Source organism: Limanda limanda, chromosome 5 (genome assembly GCF_963576545.1).
Source record: "Limanda limanda chromosome 5, fLimLim1.1, whole genome shotgun sequence".
Taxonomy (NCBI): domain Eukaryota; kingdom Metazoa; phylum Chordata; class Actinopteri; order Pleuronectiformes; family Pleuronectidae; genus Limanda; species Limanda limanda.
Window position 1 is genome coordinate 15,090,101 of NC_083640.1, and position 20,872 is coordinate 15,110,972.

A 20,872-nucleotide genomic window follows, 5' to 3' on the forward strand; every position below is an offset into this window, starting at 1 on the left:
ACCTGAACATATGACAGTTTAAAATAACAGTAAATAATACAAGTATCACATAAATGGCAAAGTTATGTTTAAAACACAAATTCAAGAAAGACAAAAAATTACAATGAAAATAAATATATATAAATATAAATATAGTAGTCAAATAAAATACAGTCACAAACATGGAGCACAGTACAGCACACATGCCTCACAACAGATTAGTCACTTCACATTTTCAATGTCCAATTTCAATTTTTTAATGTTGTGATGCGTTTATAAAAGTCAATGTAAAAAACAATGTTTTTGGTCAGGCTAGATCTAGAAACTCCGGAAGTGTTCTGGTTGGCCAACGAATTACCCGTCGGCTAGCATGTAGCTTTTTGTCAGTGCTCTGATTGAGACTTGAAGCAAACATTAGCGCCACTAGCTTCTAAATACTGGCACCGTTTCAGGGCTGCGAGTTGACATGGAGATTCTGAGAGACGACGAAGAGGATGAGCTGAAATACAAACGTGCAGGGCGCTTGGACATGAGCCACGGCTTCCTGCACCATATCCGGAGGAACCAGATTGCTAGGTGATCTCCTTCACTACTGTTAGCTTGTGTTAGCAGAGAGCATGCTAGCCAGCTCATCCAGTCACAATATCTGGGGCTGAAGCTACTTTCATCTGATTTTAAATAGAAGTTGATGTGATTGCAAAGAAAGATTCATATGTTAGAGTTGCATTATTGTTAAAACACGTCAAAAGTGAAAGTAAATGCAAAGGTCGCACAAGCCTATTGATCAAAGTTATGTTTAGTAAAAGTCAGAAGTTAAAACAACATGAAACAGTTTATCTTGAAGAGCAAATAGTTATCCTTATGTAAAGTAACACTAGCGTATGACCTGCTCGTGTTTAGCCAGGTTAGAAGGAGACATGTGTCTTTTCTCAGAGCAATAACAAAGTGTTGATCCCCTGCCTCTTCCAGGGATGACTATGATAAAAAGGTGAAGCACGCCAAAGAGCTGCAGCTGCGGAGGAACCCCACCACCCCCAGGCGACCCCGTCGACCTGACATCCAGGTGTACCATCCACGGCGAAGACGTAAGATCCAGCTGCCCTTGACTTGGGTTCCTGCTGTTGATGGTGCAGCCACTGAATACGAGTGAAGAGAGGGTTTGTGTGTGCTTGCTTTGCAGACGCATCAGAACCAGGGGCTGGTGCTGAGGCTGAGGAGTGGAACGAGAGCGGGTCGAGCACAGAGACTGAAACGCATGGGACTGAACTCTTCTGGCTCGACTATCAGGCAGACTCTGGTGCCGTCACGTCCTTCCTTGTGCACAAGGTACCCACACATCCCCTTTTATGTGATGTGTCCTGCCTTTTCTGTGATTTTCTTCCTCTGTTTGTTGGGTCTAAATTTGCTCTGTTTTTTTCTGTTTGTTAAGGAAGATAAGCCTGAGATAGTAGTTGAAAGTGTTGCGGAAAAGAACAGCTTGGATTCAGCCATGAGGGCAGCTCTGGTGGCTCGGATTCGAAAGGAAATGGACAAAAGACGGGACAAACGCTGAGTGATATCAAAACCACGAATGTGATGTCAAAGGCTCTACAGGCAAAGCCCTGTGGAATAATATTTCGTTCACAGTTCTGTGCTCTTCGGTGAGCGCTGTTCACATTGTTGGAGGAATAACGAGGAACCGGGTCCTGTGCAGCCGCTGTCGGCAGAGATCCCAATGTGTTCTCCAACAAAGTTTTCTGTTATTAAAGGAGAAGGAACCACAGTTGGTACAGGCGGTGTAGTGTGGAGAGTTCATGTTCACTGCATCATACTCATCTTTTACCATTACCTCATATAAGGACTGAACACGTTGTTGACTGGACCTGTACATGTTTGTTTCAGAAAGGACTTTCACAGAACAGTGTTCACCTTGATCCTCCACTGAACATGGTTGTGTTTCCTCTGTTTACAAAGATCAGAATAGCAGCCTCTCACCGATCCTATGTTGTTAATGTGAGAGTTCCATTTTGGTTCGTATTGAATTGAAGAGTTTAGTGGATGTTGCCATGATGCTGTGTTTGTCTGGCAACTGTGTTTTGTTGTTTTCAGTATTATAATTTATTCAGGGTTGTTGAAAGACTTATTTTTGATACTGTAATATATTTGACAACTCTTTAAATGTAGAGTGACATAAAAATTATTATTTACTGTCCAAATGTGAATGTGTCTTTTTCTCAATGTATCGCTGGCATATTTAATGCTAGAAGGAAACATAACAGCAACACATTGTAAGACACTGATATTACACACCAGGTTTTCAGCCAGGTGGCGCTATGAATCCATTTTCCACTGCACATTCCTGTATAGCCTTTATTTAACATGAGCCTGAACTACTGTTCTCCTACTTCCAGATTAGATTGTATTGTTTCTAGGTGCATAGTAGCACTTTATCTGGATAAACATGACTATACAATGTCATTTCCATGCTATTTTGTGAAAAAATATAACTTCAAACTTTTTCTGGTTAAGAATGTAAGGAAAAGACTCCAGATCTGAGGAGCTCTGATGGTCTGGTGCTGAACAGGAGCCAATACATCCCTGATCTGCACATTTGTTGCATGTCAGTGCTCATCTGTCCCCCCCCCTTATTTCATGTTATTTCTCCACCATCAGTTAATAAACAGAGAGAGAAAACTGGTGAAAGCAAAGGGTCCCATTCCCCTTCAAAACTTATCAGCTGTGATGCACAAGTTTTTACATGAGGGTGTTTGTCACATCAAACTTAGTTTCATGCCTGTGTTGAAAAGTAGATCCGTCACACCTGTCTCCTGGTTGTGGAAAAAAACAAGATTGACTCGACATTTGGACGGATTAGCCATTGATCCACTCCTTAGTAAGAGATTAGTTCATTGTTTTCATAAATGCATAAACAGTTTGCCCACTTCATCCTCTGGCCGAAAGGCAGGCCCAATCCCCAGTGTTATGCAAAGGCTTGTCAAAGAGGAGCAGGTTCTGCCGGCCTATTGGTGGAGCAGAGACACTCCCCTGCAGATTGTCAACGCCTTGCTCCAGCTCACTTCACATTCCTTCAGTCTGCATGTGACTGAAGTTTATTAACAGAAAAAAAATTACGGTCACCTAATCTGCTGTTTCACCAGCTCTCAATTGGGTCAGTGTGACCCAATCACAGCCCACACCTTCCCCTTTACCCCCTTTACTTAGTATCACATTAACGAATTGCATAATCTGAAACTGTAGTTCTGTGAGTCACACAACAAATGTTTTGTACGGAGTAAATGTGCAGTTTAATGAGTATTTCAGTGACTGTTTGATTAGAAAGACAGATTTTTAATAATTTTCTGACAAACTGCATCTTAAAAAAAGGTAAAGATAAGTGCGTTACAATTGTTAAGCATCTATTTCTGTAAATTTGTATTAAAACTGTCTCACATTTGTAGATAACCATAAACTCATAGAGAACAGAATAGAATAGAATAGAACTTTTAAGAGCTTATCAAAGGGGAAAATCGTCTTCATCTAAATACAAGTCTTCACCCTTTGAAATTCCACTTATTTATTGAAGTACTTAACTTTTCAGTACTTATGTAAATGTTGCAAACAAAGTTTTTGTTAAACACAAAAGCGAAAAATATTGTGCACTCCTCTCTGTGTTTGGTTTGTGGCATTCTGGATTCTTTGACGGCAGAAAAGTATTTATATTTATCCATTGTTTTCTCTTTTATTTATTTAGGTTTTTTAAATTAGGCTCCAGGCTTCCGGCACCATCTTCTATTGTCTCTAAAATTCTTTTTTTTTACTTGCTTGTGTGATTATTTTCTTTCTTAAATGCATCAGTAACCTACTGCCCCCTGACATGCTCATGATATTCAGATCATTTCGTAGTTCACAATAGGATCAGCACGTCAACTTCTTTTTCACGCTCCTGTTTTTGAATGTTTTACTTGCTTTGACTTTTCTCAACCTTTTAAAGTGATTTCAGAGACAGCTGTTACATAACCTGCTGTGGAATCTAGACAGGGTTGGGCACATTCCCAAACTAGTTCTGACGCAGCTTTGTCAAAAGTTAGGATACAATTTTGGTACATCTCCAGAACTACTGAGAATGATGTTGCACACCGTGATGGTAATCGAGAAACGCAGGTAGACAAAAAGGTATGTGTGACCATGGATAGACATTTTTGACCGTCACAATATGGCAGATTGAGGGATAAGGCCTTTTATTACACCGCAAACCCAAATCACACATATACATTGTAAAGAAACTCACAACAACCATCCACACAAAAACAACACATTTGCCTTCCATTCTGCTGTGGTATCAATAAAACCTGATATATGCATGGTTTATATCCTACATATAAATACAATGCACTCCAGGACAATAAGTGGGAAACATTTGAAGCAAAAAAATCTTCAGTTTCCTTCTGTACAGTGAGATTCTCATTTTTTCACTCTCCTGGTGAACCTGAATCAATTTGAAGTGCACTAACATTTTGAAAGGAAATGGAGTCGATTATCACATGAGCAAAATGTTAAAAGAGCAATTCATAGATTTCCCTTCCGGCAAGAGTGCAACAGCAAGATCGTACATATAATGCATCAGACAGCTGCCCCCTAATCCAAAGAAGAAATCCCACTGCCCTCACTGTGAGAAAGACCTTATCTGACAGTCGACAACAGTATTTGGTCTTGACATTTTGTTTAAGGAATCCATTGTGCTTTGTTTGGTCTCATGTGTGAGCTGCTGCACAGTTGGTGACCTCAAAGCTTGTTGTAGTCTGAAGAATTATCTGTGGTCTTTTTCTTGTCAAGGAGGAACAAAGGGAAATTTTCAGCAAACCTCACCCAAATGCTCCAAAAATCTAAAAGACCGCAGTGATGCAGTGCTCGAGCTGCCTCAGAAAGGTGCAGGGAATGTGTTGCTCTGCTGTCGAGGCACAGTTTCACACACTGCCCAGTGCACTTCGGTATCCAGCAGTAGTGGTGCAGGGGTGAGATGGATCTTGCCCGTTCAAGGCTGTGGGACATAATCCTCAGCACAACCTGATCCCTCCATTCAGAGATAAATATAGATGTTGGACTGAGCCAGTGTGGCAGAGGAAACGCACAGCTGCTGTGTCCGTTCAACTGACTTAAGGTCCAAATATGATGACTTAGTAGAAATGAATTTTCATAGAGTGATTCACTGTTTCAGCTGTTACGTAATTAGTAACATGAGGTACATGAGACAAGCTTTCAGGGACAAGGACTACTTCCAGACATATAAAACTAGCTTCCAGGACAGTGATCTTAAAAAGTGACCTCTCATGACCCTCAGAGGATGAGCAGTGCAGATCATGGATGTGTATTTTTGTATTTGTAGTATAATAATTCTAGAAATCCCCAGAGCACTTTATTTTTTGTCTTTCTTGACATGTATGTCCTGTGCATCATGATAAAAACATGAAAATTATCGGCAACACCACAGACTGCTCAGGTTTGATGGTATTATCGCCAATGCAGTTATTTAGTTTTCCACAATCCTAGTGCAATGATCACATGAAAAACCCACAAATCTGTTTGTTTTGTTTACGTGGACGTGTAAGACTAAGTAGACACGGCCTACCAATGATACTCTATTTGCCAACAGTTTTTGTTTAAACCAACTACTTCCAAGTATTTCTACTTTGTTACTTCCCACCACTGCTGCTATTCCACTGTAAAAGACAGAATAAGGTTTGATTCAATTTCACAGTTCCACTAAGCCCATATATGCCAATAAATACATCTTAGCTATATCAGTCATGGATTAATAGAAGATAGTGTTAGAAAGTTATGTAACTCTACTGGTCTAAGTTATCATGCTCATAGACATATTTTCTGATTTACACATCATGTCCCTTCTTCTTGTCACTTTTAAAAAAATGACACATTATCTAAAAAATTGTTTTAATGATACCAGTCATGTTGGTGCAGTTTCGATCACTTTTGTTTTGAGGTTTTATTTAACAAGAAGATTTCTATACCAGTTACCCCAAAGCATCAGAAAGCTCCCGCAGAAAACAACTTAATTCATGTTCTTCAACTTGAATATTATCGATTCAGTGTTGATCCTGAATGATGGATTTCAAAGTGAGTCGTGACTTAAGCGGACATTTTCCCAAAGATGATTCCAGGCTCAGAGATAATGATTCAAAACTGGATTCACTGTGTGAATGAGCAGGAGAAGATGAATAAGTTATTGATATTTGTGATAAGGCAGCCAAGGTGACATGAGGCTTCACTTCCCGTGATTCCCACGGATTAGACAAGTCTTTGTTCAGATTGTCCTTGACGAATTCAGTCCCTTAAGGACATGGAATGCATCAGTTCAAGGTTTACACACATAGACAGAATATTGTAGTGAAGTCCTCCATGTTTGGTTTTCTATCTTCACACTTTCCAATCACTGTGTCAACATCCGAAGCATTGCTATCATGTGTTTTTGTAGCCACTCTGTTGAAAAACCTTCCCAAATATTATTATTTATTACATTTTAGACTCATTTTTATGAATAGTTGAAGTTTTTTGGTGGTTATCATTTAATTACTGAATTATGTTGTGTTAATTGGTATTAACTAGGTCGTAATATAGAAATTCTTGCACGTCCTCAGATGAAATTGATCATTGCCCTTTTCCTGACTCTTTCTCTGTATATATATTCTGTAACTGTTTTTCTAACACTCTCTACCCGGGATTTTGTAGCATTACCAAACCATGATACAGAACATCAAACCCCTAATAACAAAAGCATAATTAAACATGGACACACTTTGGAATTAACTTAAAAGGAAACATTTTCATCCCTTGCTATTTGATCCTTTATCGAACTACATTTACAGCAGTGGTGGGAAGTAACAAAGTAGAAATGCTTTGTTACTGTACTTAAGTAGATTTTTCACATATCTGTACTTTACTTGAGTATTTATTTTCCTGACGACTTTTAACTTTTACTCGCTACATTAGAGCACAAATATCTGTACTTTCTACTTCTTACATTCTCAAAACTGGCTCGTTACTTGAGCAGCGGAGGTTGGCGCAACGTGCACCTTTACGCACCGCGCACCTCTCTCTCGCTCTCTCGCTCCTGCAGTCTTTATTATTAGGGCCCGAGCACTGACAGGCACTGACAGACGTGAGGCCCTATTGAAATTGAAAGGATTTTTATTCAGGCAAATTAATTGGTGTTTTGAGGGCTTTTATTAGGTGACTTTGCATAATTTTTTGAAGGTATTCTTTTTTCGATTCACATTTGTTTTCCCTTTCCTGCTTCGTGTCAACATCTAAACATAAATACATAACTCGAAGCAGCAAGTGGTTTACTTTTCTTAAAGAAAATATTGGAAGTACTTGGTTTAAACAAAAACTGTTGGCAAATAGATTATCATTGGTTGGCCGTGTCTACTTAGTCTTACACGTCCACGTAAACAAAACAAACAGATTTAAAACAAGTCAAGATGGAAAAACAAACAACTCAACCAATTATATAAGCAAACGCAAAAACAACTTTCGGCCAACACAACCAAAAACAAACACTGTGTCGTGGACTACTGCATATTCACGCACACAATTCAGGTTTTTTAATGGGCCTTGCCAAATGGAACCCTGGGTATCAGGCCCAGTTTTCCACTCACTATAATGCCAATATAATTTTTGCAAAGATATTATATATCTATATATTGCCAATTCCAATCCTTAGTCGCCCTTTGTGCTGACTCAACACAACTTAGAAGCTGTTGAGTCTTTATATATGTATTGTACAAACTGGCTAATGTGTACAACTTCAAGCAGGGTTGTGTCTTCACTTTGTCGTCCCTACAGGCAAGATACCCTACAGGTGTATTGTCACCCTGCTGGAAACAAATGCAAACACAAACGCAGGCCCATTCAGTGAGGATAGTCTAATGATAAATAAACAGGCTTACATGTAGATACGTGGACAAGCTGGTGGGCAGATATACAGGCAGGTAAACATCCAGGCTGTTACACAATACAGCTAATAGACACAAAAGATTAATTTGGTCTATTAGTGGCAGGTCTATTAGTGTTCTTAGGTAGAATTAAGAGGCACTTGTTTATTCTGTTGTGTTGATTCTTTGTTGTCTCTATAAGTTCAGATTCACTTGTCCAATACTTTTTTAACCTCAGCATCTCTGGTTCAAAATTTGTTTATTATACATTATATATATAGTGTTGTTATAATTTTTCAGTCAGTTGAAATAAATCCTGAACTGAACAATTTTGGGTTGTTTTGTGTCTGTATAAGCCTACCAAAATAAGCACTTAGCATTTTTAATTTTGCTACATTTCAACACCAGATACTTTTGATACTTAAGTACATTTAATATGAGCAACTCTAAGACTTTTACTCAAGTCATTTTCTGACGGGTGACTTTTAATTTTACCAAAGTCACTTTCAAGTAAGATATCTGTACTTTTACTCAAGTATGGCTTTCAAGTACTTTATACACCACTGATTTACAGTTTTATTGTTTTAATACATGAACGCTTGCTTTGAGCCAAACCAAGGCCTTCGAAATTCACCATCTCTTTGTGCTTGGGTTACAATGCCAATGTGTCAAAGTTCAACGTGAGCTGCAAATGACCAAGTCAAAGAGCAAGCCTGTTTATTCTGTTATGCCTAACCTCTCCTACCGATCCAAGGTGCACTCTGACATGGGAATTCCTCTGGTAATCTAAAAAGGTCACTCAGACGTTGTCAGAGTGACCTTTTGAAAACGATGGTCTTATTGACAATCAAAAGTAAGTCGCAGCATGTTTTATACTGCAGGACAAAAACATATGCTGTTCCTGGTCAGGCACCAGCACAGTGTTAGTTTTGACCAAATAATTGACACAAAATGTAGGTGCTGTTACTATTAACTGCTGTTACTATCTGAAAACCATTTCACCGCTTTTAAAATAAAGGTTTTTGTTAACTTGGGCTTGAGGATTTCTCCATTTACTCACGCTTTAAACACTGGGCACAATGATTATTGAAGAAATGAATGAGCAATAAGAAACCAATGCATGATGATTAAATACTTAGTTCTGCTGTAACCTCACCCAAGGTCTGTTATTGACACGACAAAGAAAATAACAAGAACTTAAAACCTAACTTTACAATCAGCTTAATAAAAAGTCAAACCAGAATGACACCAAGTAAAAAGAAATTTACCTCCACCCAGTACCCCTATGAAACCATATTTCAATTCATTAGATGTGTATTTATTAGTTGGATCTGCATCAAATTGCAAACACAAATATAAATTCCTTAAACACGTGTTTTTCTATACTGAGAACTATATTGCCCCACTCCACAATGTCATGGAGCAGCTAAGTAGTTTTTCCTGTGTTACAACTTAAAACAACCTGTTTGGCAGCGACAACCATTAAGATCTTAAAACTGTATTTTCACAAATGGAAGATCCTTTTTTTCAATGAATAAAAATGTGTGAGCCAAATGGCGTGTTGAGCTGGGCTGTTGCTGGGATCAGGTTGAACACCTACGTCACAATGCCAGCACCATGAAATTTTTTAAAATTCCTTACACCAGCAGACTTGACCAGGGCAGTTGTCTGTGCCAGTCATCTCAGAGCCATTACACCTGTCACTCCAGAATTAAACTGACCATTTTATTAGGTGCAGGCAGCTGTCAAAGGTTAAACTCTTGACGTCAGCATTGCTTAAGGAGGAAGATGTTCAACCCGACTACCATCCAGCAAAAACTTCAGATACTTTAATTGTCTTACAACAGGGGCAATAAATGTTCTGACTGATTTTTAGAAGCACAATCTTTTCAAAATGGGAGGTGCAGTGGCTTTGTGGTATTCAATGCCTACCAGAACTTTTCTACTGTTTAATTTCAAAATATATCTAATCTAGGTTAAAAGAAAAAAGCAAATAGGATTTATCTATAGCGGCATTTAGCTACGGTGATATTGGCTAAAAACAGACAGAATGAATGAGACGCTGCACTAAACTATAACACTTCCTCATCATGACAATACCAATTATTTACAAGAAAATGTACGGAGCCACAGACACTTTTAAGGAGTAGTTGTTTATTACAGAGCATAAAGAAACTACCCATGTAGACATGAAGCATAACAGTATGAGCTACTTGTTCCTCTGGAAGTTAAACGCATGTTGGTGGGAGGAGGAAAAAAAGCAAATAAAGGAGTAGAGGAAATAGAAAAGGCACTCTTAACTTACTGTAGCCAACAGGATGCTCTCGAGTGGTAAAAGGGAACAACAAACCAACTCTATCCAACACATGGGGATGGCCATGTAAACAAGGCTGGTTTCTCTGTACTACACCAACCAAATGTGACCATCCCATTCGTGAGGATAGGCCAGAGCCAGAGAATTGCACCAGACATTCAGGGGATTTTAAACTAACCCACTTAAAGATAACATCTGTAGTCTAAAAAATTAAATGGTTGTAAAAATCGTCATTAATTGTAGCCAGTGACACTTTCTGTTGAGGCAGACCAAAGCTTTTCTGTAGTACACTCTGGGGCCTCAAGCAAAACACTGAAAACTGATCACGTCAGGAGGAATTCACGATTCAATGTTTTTAAAGCTGCCTTCTGAAACATCGGCTTCTCTGTATCCACGCCGCGTTTCAGAGAACAAATAAATAGTGACGAGGTTTGATTCCTGGCCAACAAGATCAATAAGAACACACCCTTTTAGGATACAGATGGGAGTCAGGTTTCTCTGTAGCTACACCTGCCATCTATATACAAAGAGGGGTAAAAGGGGCTTTCAGTCAAACCATAAAAAAATCTTGCGATACTACATTTTAAAAAGGGCTCACTTAAAATTGAATTTCAATGCATAAACAATCCAATTTTACCATCGTCAAGTATAATCAATACCTCTGCAGACCAGAGCAGTGACATAGCAGCTTCTGACTTTTCTGTATTACGTCAGAAAACAGCAACGGTCTGTAGGGGCATCTGAGGTTTTAGGCTCATGTAGGAGCTTAAATAATTACAATTTGGCGCACCCCATATCCTGAAATGCATAGCATTTTTAGTGACAAAAAGCAACAACCCTTCAATTTTAATTGTGCCATTCTAACATCCTCCACAAAGACGAGGGAATAAAGCCAACAAAAAAAAAGGTAAAAGAATAGTGGGTCAGGAAATTATTGAAGCAGACTGACGAGGAGGAATGTTTAGAAAAAAGCTAAACTGGTTTGGGAAGATGCCAAATAACTGGATCTCCAACTTTCAAATTTTGCTTCGTAATGGACGAGAATATTTTAAGATGCAGATTCATTTTTGTAGCACCAGTATATTACATGGGGTGTTGCATATTGCCCAATATGCTCCTGCCGTGACACTGATTAAAAGGCTGACACTATTGACGAGTGTGGAATGCCAAAAGAGCAAAAGAACACAGCTATTCAGGGCCTATCACAACGAGAAGAGAGGGAACCTCAAGACGTGGGAGAACATTAAGTACTACAGTGCATGGGTTCATGGAACCCATCCAATAGCTTAACAGATTCTGAGGCATGCCTCCTAGGACCCAGGAAGATACTGAGACCAGCAGAAAACAGAAACAAGACAAGGGAAGGAAGTGGAGTGAGAGGAAGGAGTCATGTGTTAAATGATACCATTATTATGAGAGATAAGTGCATTTCACCCCCTGGAACCTTGGAGGCTTCTCTGTAGTATACACCAACAAGCCTGGGGGGGAAAAGCTTAACAGATTTAGTATTTAAGTTTTTTGGGCACCTCCCATGGGAAGGAGTCTCGGCCAAAGTGGCCATACGCTGCGGTCTTCTGATACAAGGGCTTCTTCAGATCCAGCTCCCTGGAATACATAATCAACATATTTAGCAGCAGTCAGTGGGAAAAGGCAGATGCACACGTTCATACTCACACACAGGCATTACGCTCACATTAGCCAGTGGAGTGTGTCGAGAGCCAACAAAATAAAAACCAGGGTTTACTAGAGCGGCTGGTAAAGTGGGAAACATGTGAAGCTTCGACACTTACCCTGCCATCCAAACTGGAAACTGTAGCTTGCAGATGGAAACCGCCCTCAATTTGTGGAGAAAATGCTTATCTAACTAGAAGCTAGAAGGCTTCATTAAGTCAGGCAACATTTGTATCTGCCCCAAATAATTAGACTTTAGCCCAAACTAATACCCATGTGAGAAACCTCTGCCATGTATTTAAGTAATAAGGAATATGGCAAACTCTGCTTTCAAATCAGAGGTGAAAGCACCAGCTGTAGCAAAGGAAAACGTCGGCTGAGCAGTTTTCACAACAAATGCATCTTAATTCACTACCTTTTTAATCAAATACCCAAGTAAAACTACATACAAAAGGCAAATTCAAGGCACGGGAGAAAGGAGCGAGCCAGATGCTGAGGTAGCAGGTGGTGTCGGGGGTTATACATTACCTGACGATGACTCCAGGACGGAGATCAAAGTTCTTCTTCACAATGTCAAGCAGCTCCCTCTCACTCTTGTTGGATGTCCCGTAGTGAAAGATAGAAATGGAGAGGGGATGGGCAACTCCAATGGCATAGGACACCTAATACAGCACATATTTATTACAAATATATATACAGGACTGTCTCAGAAAATTAGAATATTGTGATAAAGTTCTTTATTTTCTGTAATGCAATTAAAAAAACAAAAATGTCATGCATTCTGGATTCATTACAAATCAACTGAAATATTGCAAGCCTTTTATTCTTTTAATATTGCTGATTATGGCTTACAGCTTAAGAAAACTCAAATATCCTATCTCTAAATATTAGAATATCATGAAAAAGTATACTAGTAGGGTATTCAACTAATCACTTGAATCATCTAATTAAGTCGAAACACCTGCAAGGGTTTCCTGAGCCTTGAAAAACACTCAGCTTGGTTCAGTAAACTAAATCACAAGTATGGGGAAGACTGCTGATCTGACTGCTGTCCAGAGGACCATCATTGACACCCTCCATCAGGAGGGTAAGACACAAAAAGAAATTTCTCAAAGAGCAAGCTGTTCACAGAGTGCAGTTTCAAAGCACATCCACAAAAAGTCTGTTGGAAGGGGGAAATGTGGCAGGAAACGCTGCACAACCAAGAGAGATGACCGCAGCCTTAACCGCATTGTGAAGAAGGGTCGCTTCCAGAATTTGGGGGAGCATCAAAGACAGTGGACTGAAGCTGTTCACAGACGTGTCTGGGAAATGGGCTACATTAGCCGTATTCCCATGGTCAAGCCACTTCTGAACTCAAGACAACGGAAGAAGCGTCTGACTTGGGCTATGGAAAAGAAGCACTGGGCAGTTGCAGAGTGGTCCAAAGTCCTCTTTTCAGACGAAAGCAAGTGTTGTATTTCATTTGGAAGTCAAGGCGCCAGAGTCTGGAGAAAGGCTGGAGAGGAGCAAAATCCAAGTTGCTTGAAATCCAGTGTGAAGTTCCCACAGTCAGTGATGGTTTGGGGAGCCATGTCAGCTGCTGGTGTTGGTCCACTGTGTTTCATCAAGTCCAGAGTAAATGCAGCTGTGTACCAAGAGATTTTAGAGCACTACATGCTTCCGTCTGCTGAAAAGCTCTATGGAGATGAGGATTTCATTTTCCAGCATGATCTGGCACCTGCCCACAGTGCCAAAACCACCAGTAACTGGTGTACTGACCATGGCATTACTGTCCTCGATTGGCCTGCCAATTCCCCTGACCTGAACCCCATAGAGAATTTGTGGGGTATTATGAAGAAGAAGCTGAAAGACACCAGACCCAACAATGCAAATGAGCTAAAGGCCGCTGTTGAAGCATCCTGGGCATCCATAAACCCTAAGCAATGCCACAGGCTGATTGCCTCCATGCCCCGCCGCATTGATGCAGTAATCCGTGCAAAAGGATTCCCAACCAAGTACTGAGTGCATTAATGGACATTTTCAAATGTTTGATTTTGTTTTGCTGTTATAAATCTTTTTTTTACTTGGTCTGAGGAAATATTCTAATTTTTTGAGATAGGATTTTTGAGTTTTCTTAAGCTGTAAGCCATAATCAGCAATATTAAAAGAATAAAAGGCTTGCAATATTTCAGTTGATTTGTAATGAATCCAGAATGCATGACATTTTTGTTTTTTTAATTGCATTACAGAAAATAAAGAACTTTATCACAATATTCTAATTTTCTGAGACAGTCCTGTATATTAAACATATACAAAATTTGAAGAACTTAGACAGAAACTCTTGCAGCCCAAATCTCTAATATGAAGACGGGTGAACGGTGACAACCTCTTACCTGGACCAAAACTCTTCTGCAGAGCTCAGCTTTCACCAGAGACTTGGCCACCCAGCGTGCAGCATAAGCAGCCGAGCGGTCCACCTTCGTGTAATCCTTCCCAGAGAAGGCTCCACCACCGTGAGCTCCCCAGCCTCCATAAGTGTCAACAATGATTTTACGTCCAGTGAGGCCGGCGTCACCCTGTAATGGAGGAACAGTGGTTAAGCAGGTAACTTACAGAGCATAAGCACTTTCTGACAGACACACCCTCCGACGTTTACCTGCGGACCCCCGATGACAAATCGTCCACTGGGCTGCAGGTGATAGATGGTGTCGTCATCCAAATAGATGCAGGGCACAACAGCTTTGATGATTTTCTCCTTCAGGGCATCTCTCATCTCCTCCAGGCAAATGTCCTCATCGTGCTGCACAGAGACAACGATGGTATGCACACGCACCGGGAGCATGGCGCCGCGGTCCTGGCGGTACTGCACAGTAACCTGTGAAGGATGCAAAAGGGGAAATGAGCAAAATTTCCCAGACAAGATAATTTGCAATAGTTCAGAGCCAGAGTGAAAGCTCCACCTGGGTCTTTGAGTCTGGCCGGAGCCACGGAAGAGTGCCATCACGGCGCAGTTCAGCCATCTTAGCGTTCAGCTTGTGGGCAAGGACAATCGTGAGAGGCATGCACTCCTCAGTCTCATCCGTGGCATATCCAAACATCAAGCCCTGTAGAGCAAGCATCAAATACCCAGTGTTTAATGGACAAGACAGTTAACTCAAGAACAAACACGGCAGATCCAGATGTTTACGTCTCCGCTGACCTGGTCACCAGCTCCGACGTCCTCCTCGTTGCGGTCGACGTGGACGCCCTGAGCGATGTCAGGAGACTGCTGCTCCAAAGCCACTAGAACATTGCAGGTCTTATAGTCGAAGCCTGTGCAAGAGAGACAGCATCCGATCAACACACCAGTCATTGAGATAAACAGTTATACATCTTAAAGAACAGAAAACATTCCGTACCTTTGGAGGAGTCATCGTACCCAATCTGGCGGATGGTGTCCCGGACAACTTTCTGATAGTCTACATTGGCACGAGATGTCACCTCACCGGCCAATAGGATCATCCCAGTCTTGGCAACAGTCTCTGCCAGAAGAAAACAAATGTGAGAAAACATACGCAGGAGACAACCCCCCACCCCCCCACATGTAAACATCCGAGGTGAACCAACACACACTGGACCGGACACAATCGAACTTACCACATGCGACTTTGGCATCAGGATCCTGCTTGAGGTGGGCGTCCAGCACCGCGTCGCTGATCTGATCGCAGATCTTGTCTGAAAAGAGTGAACACACATGACTGAACACCAGCGTCAGGACGAGACTGCCCCAAAAGACCCGATCACGAGGTGTGGATAGGAACTACGGCAGATTAGCGCCACCGGCTCCAGCTCGGTGGGAGGGGCCCGAGCCCCCCCCACGGTCGCCATTTCGGCATGTGCACGTGTGTGGAGGACAGAGGCAGCGCGGGCAACTAACCGGGAAACAGCAAGTTAACGTGACACGTCATGACGTCGACTTAATCACATAAAGCGATGTTAAAACGTTAAGTCACCGAATCCCATGTCCAGGAGGACGTCTCGCTAGTCACCGGGCTGCATACGAACACTTTGAGGATTACGTTCAATAAGCAATACAATATAACGCGATGTGACAAAGCAGTGGATGTCGGACACACACACAGGGTTGTGTGTTTATCCCCGGTGCAGCGGACACGCGGTAGCATCCTGCAAGATTAGCTAGCTGATGCTAGCAGGCAGCGCGTGCTCCTCGCACCGAGCCAGCCGCATTTTACGTAGCGGAAGAGGCCGTAACTCTGGACTGTGAATAGCGTTTCTCCCAGCCTGCAGGGAAACAACACGAGGGACGAACAGCGGTGCACCCGGATCATTCCGCCCGGACAGACGCGAGTGAGGCCGGCGACTTACCGGGATGTCCTTCCCCGACCGACTCCGAGGTGAACAAGAAGCAGTCCTCGTCGATGAGGGAGTTGTGGAACCCGTTCATCTGTCCGTTCATCATGGCGGCTTCACGGCTCGCTGTGTGAACACTGATATGACGCTGATGTGAAGCTGCTTCGGTTCAAGTTTAATATACCGACGAGTGTGTTTCTCTTTCCTCACAACAGCCTCACTTGGTTGATCCTGAGCCTCATGGCGCAGAGCCCCTGCCTTTATAACACCGCTCTGACGTCACAACAAGGTGGCCCGTACCATCGAGTCCATCCGGGGAGGGGGCTAAAATACTGTAACCATAGACTGTATTTAACTGACAAAATACTGTAACCCAGAGGGAAAGATCGGGCGTCTCATATTGATGTCTTTAAAAAAAGAAGAGGCAGTTTGTGCATTTGGATTTATGTACTGAGATATGTGCTTTATCAACAGGCTACATGTTATTATTATAAGGAGAGGAGAGGATGGTTTTGTTGCTACAGTCGTGAACATCCTTCTTACATCCTTATTTACGGATAATAGATCCATGTGATACTTTCTTCTGCCATCACTGTGTTTAATGACAACAGAACACACAGTTTGGACCAACAGTTCAACTCTTTGATGACATAGTGGAGGACACTTACTTCAATCCTAGTGACATTAAGAATTGATCTCCAAAAATGAGGTGGAGTGCATGTTGGCCCTGCGATACACAGGCGACCTGTCCAGGCTGCACCCCACCTCTCCCCCAATGTCCACTAGGATTGGCTCCAGCTCCCCCCTAAGACCCTCAGAGGATAAGCAGTATAGATGATGAAAGAATGTCAATGAGATGTAGTATTGTCAGAATCAATACATTGGGAAAGACCCCCCCCCCCCCCCAGGAGTGTGTTACAGTGCAGAGTTGTGACCTTATGCTGTTTAAATATTGCGCTGACTTGACACTCCTGTTCTTCAATCTACATCTTTTATCTTAGCAATTACCTCACCGCCTCTGAAAAGAATGTCACTGATTGGAGGTGGAATTGAATAATATTGCCATAAATCAGTAAAGGTGTTTGGACCTTGTGCTGTGTTGTGGTTTCTCATCTGATGCCCAGGCTATAAACCCTACCATTCTTAAATCATAAAAGTTGTTATGAATTATTTTTTATTTCTACCTCGATGGCATCAGACGTCCACACCCATCCATCTTGTATTTCTTCTTTCTGTAGCTTTAAGGTTTCATTGCTCTTTACAATGTCTAATGCATTTGTGTATGATGTATTTTTGTATCACAGGTCTAAGTACCAGACTACAAATAAATGTTCCCTGAAACCATTGTTAGAGTCTGTTATAAGCCTATACCGGTAAAACTAATCTGATCAGTTGTAATAATTTGAGCTATCACAAGAACATCAGAACATGTGGTCCCCTGGTGAAACAAGCAGATAGACCTGGAGACACATTTGCAACAAAGTAAAATGCAGAGAGTTGAGAGTCGGAGCAGGGGCTGGGGATATGAATTTGATTACACTTTACTCAAAAAGCTTGGATCCTCCTCTTCTGCTTCAGGCCCTGTTGTGCAATATAATCAAAATCTCTGATAGTGGACAACATGTTGTTGCTTTGTAGGCTGCAGATGGGTTTAATTAATGTCACTACAAGTACTGGTCTACCCATGTTTTAGGACCATTTTATACATCTGAGAAGACTTAGCGTCTGAAAATAAGACGATTATTGTTATTTTTTTTATTTTATACATTTTATTTTTCTATCTTCAGCTTAGGAATGCTGTTTTCACTAAAAGCACACGTTGGCTGTGTACTAGTCAATAAATATAGATTTTTCTCAAAACTTAGAGAGTGTGGCTCACACTGCTCCATCAACACAGCTTTTCTGCGTGTGAATATCTGATATCAAGCATCTATTGATTATAACAACTATTGATTATCTCTAATCTGCATTTATGGGGTTACAATCAAAGTGCAATGTTACATCATGAAGCACGAGGACCTGAGGTTCAGTTAGACCCAGAGTGAGGAGACAGAATACAAAGGTCTGATACTGTACCCAACAATTTTTATAGTGTTCATATAAGATAAAGAACAAAGGCGCCGGTAATGGCAAACTCGTACACACACACAGCAGGTAGGTCAAAAATCAAAGATCAACTTTGACTTTGTTTTGTAATTTTGATGCGAAAAATAAACAGGGCTGTTCACACCAACAGCTCATTTATATTATCAACCTGCATCATTATAGTCACGTCACTCACCAGTTTGTATACTTGGGCTCATGGTGTTTAGTGTCAGTTAACCAAGCAACTCAATCCCCGACCAGTGTTGCCTCCGAATGGTACAGTCAGCCTGAATTTGCATGGTGGACAATTTCTTTTCAAAGGGCAAAAGCATGATGCAAGATGCACCTGCTGTTGCCCTCTATAGGAGGTTTTGTCATTTGCTGCGCACATTTATTCACAAAATAGCAAACCGCATGCACTGTATGCAATGATGAAGCACACCAATCTGACTGATAATAGAGTAAAGGGACAATCGAATACAGGTAATCAATAAGTGAAGTCAAAGTAAAGCTCATTAATAATAATTAAATAATACTGTGGCTGATGAAATATTACCTCGCAAACCCACATTATACAAAAACACTCACAGTTTCCGTCTCTGTGTCGCACACACACACACACACACACACACACACACACACACACACACACACACACACACACACACACACACACACACACACACACACACACACACACACACACACACACACACACACACACACACACACACACACACACGTTGCAGACAATAACAATAAGAGGAGACTCAGAAAACAGACAGACCACAGTTTGAAGGAGAGTATATAGTTTTTCTTTGGACAGTGTTGCAATACTTCACGGGTTGAAGAACAAAGCAAGCAACCCTTCAAAATCCTCCTCACCGATCAGATGATTTCACAGAGATGAATCCTCATGTGCCAACAATCGATACCTCACACCTCGCTTGCTGTATTTTTTGAAAATGTATTCACGATACAAACACTTGTAGACATAACAATCTACATTTCAGACATTAAAAGCAACATTTGATCTAAACTCTTCATAGTTCCAAATACAAAATGAATCAATATTTTTGTAATATCATTTTGACATTTCCGTTGAAATAATGCTCCCTCACTGGCCAGCAGAATTCAGGCTCATTGAACAGTTAAATAAGAAAATAAATACATAATTTAAGTAAAAATAAACTTTGTGGCATAGATTGTCTCCTATATAATGTTTTTTCTAACCATACTTCATATGTTCATATATGTTTTCCTCTATTCCTCTAGCCACATAATTACATAACAATAACATTCTGTTGACAGAGCATTTTTTTTCATTAACGTTTCACAATATATAATCACTGGTCTGGCTGCAGGACTGATCATACTTATCTAAATGGCCTTCAGTAGGACAAGGTTCTTACAATCTTAATCTTTTTCAAACGTTACTCTAAAACAAATATAGATTATTCCTATTATAAATTAATAAAATACATGAATTGATCATGATATGATTCAAACAGCTTCAGATTAATGAAAGCATTAACTATCCTGCATTTTCTTTTACCTACATTTACACTGATGTTAAATGTTTATACTGTCCTAAACATGTTTCTCTAACAATTGTCACAGCCACGTTTATAACAAAGAGGAATCAAAAACAGCACTTTACGGCACAAAAATCACAGTACCGGAATGTACAGTATGTCCAGCAGCAAACCATGCCAACATATGCGCACCCCATTCACTGCCACTGCCACACACAGGCACACGCGCACTTGCACACGCACACACACACATCAATAGAAACACATACACACACTGAGGTTACAGCTACAACAGTAAACACTGTCCTACGCTAACAGCCCAAAGGTACAAAGTGTCTACGATGGTGTATAAGAGGTCACAAGGTTACATATCAACACAACTATTGTGACTGTTGTCGCTGTCAGCTAATCACCAGGATCCATAAGAAAGGATCTGAGCAAGAGAGAAGAAGAACTGAAAAGTCCAAATTATACAAAAAGTAACAGATGTCTAAAGGACCATTTGATAAACTTGAAATATCACATTGGTATTGTGATATTTCATGATAGCGGAACATGTGAGTTTTGTATTATACTACTGAGAGTATAATAAAAAGCCCTGTGGTAACTCTACATAGTAGAGTTCATGTTCACATTTGTCACAGACATCCAGATTGAAAATCTAGTGACACAAACACACAGAGTAAAAAATATGATTAAATATGTGAAATGGAATCAAAAGAAAAAACTACAAAAATGATTTTGGTGTTGTGGGTAAAGTCATCTAAACAAAGTAACCTAACCCTAACCCTGCCTTGGATGAGGCCCTCTAACTCACAGAAAAGGTATTGTTGTCAAAAGCAATACATGTTGGAGCAGATATTGCTATAATTATCATTGGAGCTGGCCCAGCAGAGTTAGTGGCCAATAATTTGCCATCTGATTCTGACGATACAGCACCGTTCTGTCAGCTGACAGCGAGCTTCTCACACCAACCACATCCACTTTAAGGCTCTTACGCCCACCCTCCCTCTGGATGCTGACATGTG

At 40.8% G+C, this 20,872-nt stretch overlaps 2 protein-coding genes across 2 annotated transcripts; one reads left to right on the forward strand and one right to left on the reverse strand.

Moving 5' to 3' along the window:
* The first annotated feature begins 381 nt into the window (after nucleotides 1-381).
* c5h2orf68 (chromosome 5 C2orf68 homolog) lies at nucleotides 382-2,094 on the forward strand. The gene is made up of 4 exons (XM_061072124.1): nucleotides 382-555; nucleotides 949-1,064; nucleotides 1,160-1,305; nucleotides 1,409-2,094. The coding sequence occupies exons 1-4, from the start codon at nucleotides 446-448 to the stop codon at nucleotides 1,529-1,531; spliced, it is 495 nt and encodes a 164-aa protein (XP_060928107.1). The 5' UTR covers nucleotides 382-445; the 3' UTR covers nucleotides 1,532-2,094.
* A 7,947-nt stretch (nucleotides 2,095-10,041) lies between these two features.
* Nucleotides 10,042-16,477, reverse strand: mat2ab (methionine adenosyltransferase 2Ab). Its single transcript, XM_061071525.1, has 9 exons — nucleotides 16,240-16,477; nucleotides 15,511-15,588; nucleotides 15,273-15,395; nucleotides 15,074-15,186; nucleotides 14,835-14,978; nucleotides 14,531-14,749; nucleotides 14,268-14,450; nucleotides 12,421-12,554; nucleotides 10,042-11,826 (listed from the first exon to the last, which is right to left on the reverse strand). The coding sequence occupies exons 1-9, from the start codon at nucleotides 16,331-16,333 to the stop codon at nucleotides 11,724-11,726; spliced, it is 1,191 nt and encodes a 396-aa protein (XP_060927508.1). The 5' UTR covers nucleotides 16,334-16,477; the 3' UTR covers nucleotides 10,042-11,723.
* Between the last annotated feature and the right edge of the window lie 4,395 nt (nucleotides 16,478-20,872).

Bases quoted from the DNA above. Each gene is read 5' to 3' on its own strand.
- c5h2orf68 (XM_061072124.1), top strand. From the start codon at position 446: ATGGAGATTCTGAGAGACGACGAAGAGGATGAGCTGAAATACAAACGT. The intron at 556-948 runs GTGATCTCCTTC...TGCCTCTTCCAG, and splicing joins CGGAGGAACCAGATTGCTAG to GGATGACTATGATAAAAAGG. The intron at 1,065-1,159 runs GTAAGATCCAGC...CTTGCTTTGCAG, and splicing joins GTACCATCCACGGCGAAGAC to ACGCATCAGAACCAGGGGCT.
- mat2ab (XM_061071525.1), bottom strand. From the start codon at position 16,333: ATGATGAACGGACAGATGAACGGGTTCCACAACTCCCTCATCGACGAG. The intron at 15,396-15,510 runs GTAAGTTCGATT...TTCTTCTGGCAG, and splicing joins TGATGCCAAAGTCGCATGTG to AGACTGTTGCCAAGACTGGG. The intron at 14,451-14,530 runs GTAAACGTCGGA...CCTCCATTACAG, and splicing joins TTGTCATCGGGGGTCCGCAG to GGTGACGCCGGCCTCACTGG.